We start from the raw sequence: 7,559 nt of genomic DNA, 5'->3' as shown, positions 1-7,559 counted from the left end.
GCCAAACATACCCTCGTAAAACTGACTATCCTACCGATCATTGACTTCGGCAATGTCATTTACAAAATAGCCTCCAACACTCTACTCAGCAAATTGGATGTAGTCTATAACAGTGCCATCCGTTTTGTCACCAAAGCCCCATATACTACCCACCACTGCGACCTATATGCTCTTGTTGGCTGGCCCTCGCTTCATATCCGTTGCCAAACCCACTGGCTCCAGGTCATCTATAAGTCTTTGCTAGGAAAAGCCCTGCCTTATCTCAGCTCACTGTTCACCATAGCAACACCCACCTGTAGCACACGCTCCAGCAGGTATATTTCACTGGTCATCCCAAAGCCAAAACCTGCTTTGACCGCCTTTCCTTCCAGTTCTCTGCTGCCAATGACTGGAACGGATTGCAATAGTCACTGAAGCTGGAGACTTATATCTCCCTCTCTAACTTTAAGCATCAGCTGTCCCTGTACACAGCCCATCTTTAAATAGCACACCCAACATCCCCATATTGTTATTTTTTTGTTGTTGCTCTTTTGCACCCCAGTATCTCTACTTGCACATCTATCACTCCAGTGTTAACACTAAAATGTTATTTTTTTCGCCTCTATGGCCTATTTACTGCCTTACCTCCCTAATCTTACTACATTTGCACACACTGTACATAGATTTTTTGTATTGTGGTATTGACTGTATGTTTGTTTATCCCATGTGTAACTCTGTTGTTGTTTTTGTCGCACTGCTTTGCTTTATCTTGGCCAGGTCACAGTTGTAAATGAGAACTTGTTCTCAACTGGGCCTACCTGGTTAAATAAAGGTGAAATAAAATAAATAAAAAATAATGCATCCTAAAACATTATTCATGTAGACTACACTGTCCCGCGAATATCCCGCCTAAATCGCCCTGTTGTCCTGCATTTGGGTATTTTAAATGTGGTCACCCTAGACATTATCAATTACAGCCAAATAGGCTTTTGCTTACTTTTTTTTATCACCATATGATATACAGTACTTTTAGGGCAGGCCTACCTATAGGCCATCGTTGTGTCAAAATATAGCCTGCAATATACTACGGTAGTCCGGGAATTTGGGGTCGTGATTTGAAAGTGGATACTGGATACTGGGGTTTGTTTGGCTTCAAATTCAAACTGCTGGCCAATGAGCGAGCGCGTTTAGCAGAGCGCTCTAAAGCGCAGGCCTGTGTACACAAATCTGGTTGCACAACTTTCGAGTAACCAATGCCCTACTACGGATGGGCTGGAACTGAGTTCAACGCAAAATACAAATGTGCTTTTTCTGGCTACATTGTTCCACACGCATAGGAGGATCCCTTAATTTAATGGTTACCGTATATTCTAAGTAGTAACATTATGGCTCAATCGCAGTGTTTGGACGATTCACCTGGAAGGTGGCCGTCAACAAGACAGGGAAATTATTTGAATGTACAGGAGTTGTACAACGAAAAGCACCGATTAGCGTTAGAGGAACTTATTTCAGGTGGAGTTGATTCCTTTCTGGATTTTCTAAAAAAAGAACAAATTCCGAACTTTCTCTCAGATGACGAGATCAAACAGATTGGCCGTGCTGCGGCGGTCCCACGCTGTGCGTCCCTTCAGGGTGAAGACGTGATCATTGAGCAGTCGGTAAGTAGCTCCATGGACTGCTCCTCGGTGACTTACTTCCCAGAGGTCTCAGACGTGGAGCCACCGCTGTTGGAAATCGGCTGGCCCGCCTTTACATCCGGCTCTTACCGAGGAGTCACTCGCGCTGTCGCACACTTCCAACCCAGCTATGGGGAATGCATCTATAGTTGTAAGGAAGCCGCGAGAAGAATGATAAAAAGTGCCAAGGAGGTAATAAATGAACAAAATATTTAAATGGTCACCAATAGGCATACCACGTGTTGAGTTTTATGTGTGTTGTTTAGTGATACATATTAATGTTATAGGCATGTATGGAAGGACCCATTTTGTATTTGCCTGAATTTGGCACACCTCCAATGTAAAATTCAAACCAGCCATGCAGGGCCGGCTCTAGTCTTTTATGGGCCCTCCTAAGCGAGATTTGGTTTAGATAGCTGGCTAGTCTTATTTACCAATCTAAACATTGTTAGCTGACATGGCTAATTGAGTGACTGACATAACAATCGAGAAATTGCTGAGAAACAAAATCAAATTTCTAACTTTCACATTGTGTGTTCAACTATTATGACTCACAACAGTAAGTTGAGACCCTGACTGGATTTCTCAGTTTTAAAGCAAGTTTTTTGCAGTTCTACACATTTTACAATGGGGCAGAGAGAACATTTTTAAATATTCTACTCATTTTGGGGTGGAGAAACATTTATGTTTTAAAGCTGTTGGCAATTCTACACATTTTGCATTGGCTTATGCTATGTTAATGATATCTTAGTAAGAGTGACTAACAAAATCAATGCCATGCACCCTGGAGGTCAGGGCACCTTGGCACGTGACCGGTGGTATTCGGCCATGTTTACTACAAGGTTAGATAGTAGGCTAGACTAATTTACCAATCTAAAAATTGCCTATGTTTGGTTTGGGCTAAATCGAGTCCGGTCCAAAAAAAATCTGTGGTCATTGAAATCAAGGCCAGAACGGACGGACCAAATTTGTATGTCTTTTCAATTGCCCTGGACGTTGGAGTCGGACGGTGCTCCCTGGGGGATTGACAAGGTCTGGTATATAAATATTTGTGAGGTCTGGATGAACCTTTATACGGTTTGATGTTCAGCTTCTCAAAAGCATTGTTTTTTTCCTCTATAATTCACAGATTCTTATATTACCCATTTTGAAGAGCAGTAGATACTTGCTCATAAAGGTCAGACAAAAGAAAGAACCCCAATAATGTTAGTCACATGTTCAAACCAAATACATTTCTGGACATGTTGGAACTGTCAGTTTGATGCAGTTATCTTACCATCCTGATGAGTTGACGTTCCAGAAAAGAGAATGAGGAAAAGGCTCCAAACTACCAAGTCTGTGGTTCAGAGGAGCACCTACAGTAATAGTACATCAATGAATGTGTCTGAACATGCTTTTCACAATGTTTGTGTGCTCTTTTTTTAATGCTTAGCCTTGGGTGTTGATCTGCCTATGCGTGCAGGTGCGCTGTAGGTAGGTTTACAGCTAAAGTGGAGAAATCAGGTTTGAGTTGCAGTAAATTGAATTTCTCTCTGCTTCAGGCCTTATAGTTGCGTAGCATCAGTTTGAGAATAACAATTTAGAAAATGCCCCAAAGGGCTCTTGATCTGTACGCTATTGAGTTATTATCCTTGAGAGGGCACTAGAAAATACCATTTTTATCAAGAAATGCAAACATCGTTGCAACAAATTTCTAACCTGCTTCTGGAGAACATGAGGTCAGACATCAGCAGGAGTTCTAAAAGCACCTCACAATGAGCTTGATTGTCCCTGTCAGAGAAACTCATTTGTTTGCTGACCAAGCATTTACATATGATTGCAATGGCAACAGACCACAGTTGACTGCAAGCGAGGATCATTTAAGTACACATGACAGAGAAAGTGTGGCCAATAGAGAAGTTGGCTCAGTGTTTTTTTTCCTTCTTAATGTTTGATTTAAGACCTGGTTTTTGGGCACCAGCAGGTATAAGAGCCCATTCAGAATGACCCTGCCTCACAAATAGTAAGTCTGAAGAGCAGCCTCTTTAAAATTGTAAACCGGACCTGAATGGTGCTTTGACTAACCAATGATTGATGTACCATTACAGGTGATTGCTATAGTGACAGACTCTCTGACAGACCTGGACATATTCAAGGATCTTCAAGAGGCGTGCACGCGGCACAGAGTTCCAGTCTACATCCTGCTGGAACACTCCTGTGTGCCCGCATTCCTCAAAATGTGCAACAACATCAATGTGCGCCTGGACGAGCTTCTGGTATGTGGGTGTGATGACTCCACCTTTGTGTCGTATCTCCGATAAGCCATGATTACAGTTTCAATGCATACCTAGTTAAGTAAAGGTTAAATAAAATGAAACTGATGGTCATATATATAATGCATTGTTTTCATGATCAATGGAAACATTGCTTGTTTATGACTTACTTAGTAGCATGATCATGCTGTCTGCATGTTTTATAAGTGACCAGTGACTGGCTTGTATTTCATACTGTTTTTGTTTCATTCCTCATTAAAGCAAATGCGAGTGAGGACCATTACTGGTGGTACGTACTTCATGAGATCAGGGGCCAAGATTACTGGAAAGGTACATGAACGGTTCATGTTGATTGATGGGAACCGAGTGGCTACAGGCTCCTACAGGTAAAGACTTCCTGCTTTACTAACAAGGCATTATACAGTATAGCATTGAAAAACGTCCCAAGCAATAAAACATTACTAAATACTTTCCCCTTGTATGAATCAAGCTACTGTAAGTGATGTAGCCATCCTTATTTGACTGAAATGGGGTATACAACTGTAAAGCATTTTGGTTCATTCTTAGGTTCAATTGGACTGATGGTAAACTAAACAGCAGCAACCTGATTGAGTTGTCTGGCCAGATCACTGAGAACTTTGATGAGGAGTTCCGCATCCTGTATGCCCAGTCCATGCCTGTTATTACCAGGGGCCCAGCCAATGCCCGACTCAGTGGCATCTACGACCAACTGCTCAAACTCCCCGTCACGTCATCCCCTCAGCCGGCCAGAGAAAGGCCCCCAGTCGAGTCTGTCTGTCTGGAAGTATTGGACAAAATTGTCTGTCTGACCAGCACACCCAGCCGGGCACAGGCTGTGGCAGTGCTGCCCCCCAGAGAGGACACTGGGGCGAGGGGCCGTAAGAGCAGCCCGGTCTCGGACTCCTCCACCATAGGGGAAGACTGGATGGAGCAGCAGCACATGCAGGAGATCCTGTCTGGAAGTGCTGCCCAGTGCCTGCCTACAGGTGACCCTGCCACTGTTACAGCAGCAGTGGATGTGCTGGTCACACCCCTCGTCACTCCTTGTCATGTCTCCACGCAGACCAGCTTCACCACGGTGGACAGTGGAGTGCAGACAGATCTGACTCAGTACACTAACCGCCTCTCCCCCAACAAGGCTACAGTTACCCACTTTGCCACCACCAATAACCAGACCGACAACATCCAGAATGAAGCTGCCTCCTCAGATTCCATCTCTACCTCCCCCAGGCAGCACCTCGCCCCCCATGGGGTGGACAGTCGCCCTGCAATCCGTCACTGTACCTCGCCCCCCGATGGGAACCTGAGGGAGTGCTTCCACAAGCTGACCAAAGAGCGTCAGTATCACTACTCCAACATCCGCTCCAAGCTGGAGCACATGGGGACCATGCTGTCCCACCGCCGTGAGCTAGTAGACCTCACCAACATGGCCCTGGGGCCCGGGCTGCATAGAGCATGCAAGTCCCAGAAAGAGTGGGAACAGAGGCAGGGGCATGACCCTGGCCTGCTGATGGACAGTGTGGGCATGGACACTTGGCCAAGGGCCAGATGTTTACAATAAAATAACTTATTGAGCTGCAGGGCCTTGGAGATGATGGGTGTTATGGAAAGGGTTCTGTGTTTCGTAGATATACACTACCTGAAACAAATGGGTTTAAAGGGCAATATGAAATATTTGAGGATTATTCTTCCTTAGTCTTAAGATTTTGAAAGTACACTACATGGCCAGAAGGATGTGGACACCCCTTCAAATTGGTGGATTCGGCTATTTCAGCCACACCCGTTGCTGACAGGTTAATGAAATCTAGCACACAGCCAAGCAACCTCCATAGACAAACATTGGCAGTAGAATGGCCCATCCTGAAGAGATCAGTGACTTTCACCACCTTCGCCACCTTTCCAACAAGTAATTTCATTACATTTCTGCCCTGCTAAAGCTGCTCCAGTCAATTGTAAGTGCTGTTATTGTGAAGTGGAAACGTCTAGAAACAACAACGGCTCAGCCGTAAAAGTGGTTGGCCACACAAGCTCACAGAACGGGACCGTAGAGTGCTGAAGCCCGTAGCATGTAAAAATCTGTTGCAACACTCACTACCGAGTTCCAAACTGCCTCTGGAAGCAACGCCAGCACAAGAACTGTTCATTGGGAGCTTTATGAAATGGGTTTCCATGGCCGAGCAGTCACACACAAGATCACCATGCACAATTCCAAGCATCGTCTGGGTTTGGAGTACACTACCTGCATGAGTGCATAGTGCCAACTGTAAAGTTTGGTGGATGAGGAATAATGGTCTGGGGCTGTTTTTCATGGTTTGGGCTCAGCCCCTTAGTTCAAGTGAAGGGAAATCTTACGCTACAGCATACAATGACATTCTAGATGATTCTGTGCTTCCAACTTTGTGGCAACAGTTTGGGGAAGGCCCTTTCCTGTTTCAGCATGACATGCACAAGGGGTGGTCCATACAGAAATGGTTTGATAAGATCCGTGTGGACGAACTTGACTGGCCTGCACAGAGTCCTGACCTCAACCCCATTGAACACCTTTGTGATGAATTGGAATGCCGACTGCGAGCCAGGCCTAGCTGCCCAACGTCAGTGCCCGACCTCACTAATGCTCTTGTGGCTGGATGGAAGCAAGTCCCCGCAGTAATGTTCCAACATCTAATGAAAAGCCTTCCCAGAAGAGTGGAGGCTGTTATAGCAGTAAAGGGGGACCAACACCATATTGATGCCCATGATTTTGGAATGAGAGAGTCTACGAGCATGTATCCACATACTCCTGGCTATGTAGTGTATGTGTTATTGTGATGCAGCCTTCTTCCTCTTGTTATTGTCAACCTGTCCCCTTTCTTTCAACCCTGTTTGAACATGACTACTAGAAATTGACGTGAAATGGCAAGAGATCGGCCACAGATAGACATTTGCATTGACAGGTACGTTTTTAAGCATGGACATTGTGCAATAAGACACAATCTGTATAGTTTTTATGAAAATATTTTATTGAACCAAGATTGTCCAATGATTTATTTGAGAAACACTAAGTACAATTCATAAATTGATATTTTATGACAATTTTAAGTGAGCCATTTTGTCTGCTGTAACTAAACTTAATTATGCTGGATTCTAACATGCAGTCTAACTTAACCTGAGTACTGAGAAAGTATAGGTTTTATGATATCGATTGATGTACTTCATTGCTGACACAATGGAAATAAAGGAGTGCTTGATTTATATGATCTGTTTTCAGTCATCACTTTTCTTAATACTTTTACACTGTCCCATCCTCATAATGAGTACTTCAAACCAGTGACCATGTGTCCTTAAACCCAATTCTTAATGCTGCTTTTCATGAAATTGCTGATCGTTATATTATGCGACGTGATCACTATGGAAATGAACCAACAAGTGACAGTGGAATCACTTACATTTTTATGAATAATCATGTTGAGGGCAAAAGCACTTTAAGTCTCGTTCATCAGAATATTGTGTTTATGTAGTTATTTTATTGATTGATTGCTATACAATATCTATTAGCCATTGTGTGGTGGTTGGGTGTATTGGCACCCTCTGCCACTGGTCTCAATTTAACAGCTGGGTGTGGTGTGGGCCACTTTGCATGTGGTAGACATTC

General features: G+C 44.0%; 1 protein-coding gene across 2 annotated transcripts; it reads left to right on the top strand.

Annotated features, from left to right (window-relative positions):
- Window positions 1-1,164: 1,164 nt before the first annotated feature.
- On the top strand, window positions 1,165-7,164 carry LOC109890960 (protein FAM83D-like). 2 transcript variants are annotated; one of them, XM_020483147.2, is made up of 4 exons: window positions 1,165-1,637; window positions 3,743-3,910; window positions 4,169-4,293; window positions 4,475-7,164. In XM_020483147.2, the coding sequence occupies exons 1-4, from the start codon at window positions 1,365-1,367 to the stop codon at window positions 5,487-5,489; spliced, it is 1,581 nt and encodes a 526-aa protein (XP_020338736.1). In that variant the 5' UTR covers window positions 1,165-1,364; the 3' UTR covers window positions 5,490-7,164. The 2 variants fall into 2 exon arrangements, with proteins under 2 accessions (XP_020338736.1, XP_020338735.1); XM_020483146.2 differs by having other exon boundaries at window positions 1,165-1,847.
- Window positions 7,165-7,559: the final 395 nt, after the last annotated feature.

The sequence above is a fragment of the Oncorhynchus kisutch genome, linkage group LG5 (genome assembly GCF_002021735.2).
Source record: "Oncorhynchus kisutch isolate 150728-3 linkage group LG5, Okis_V2, whole genome shotgun sequence".
Lineage (NCBI taxonomy): Eukaryota > Metazoa > Chordata > Actinopteri > Salmoniformes > Salmonidae > Oncorhynchus > Oncorhynchus kisutch.
This window is presented reverse-complemented; position numbering and strand designations above follow the sequence as displayed.

What these genes read in the sequence shown, in the direction of transcription:
- LOC109890960 (XM_020483146.2), top strand. Translation starts at nt 1,365, where the DNA reads ATGGCTCAATCGCAGTGTTTGGACGATTCACCTGGAAGGTGGCCGTCA. An exon ending in TGATAAAAAGTGCCAAGGAG is followed by an intron (nt 1,848 to 3,742) that starts GTAATAAATGAA and finishes GTACCATTACAG; the next exon opens with GTGATTGCTATAGTGACAGA. An exon ending in GTGGCTACAGGCTCCTACAG is followed by an intron (nt 4,294 to 4,474) that starts GTAAAGACTTCC and finishes GTTCATTCTTAG; the next exon opens with GTTCAATTGGACTGATGGTA.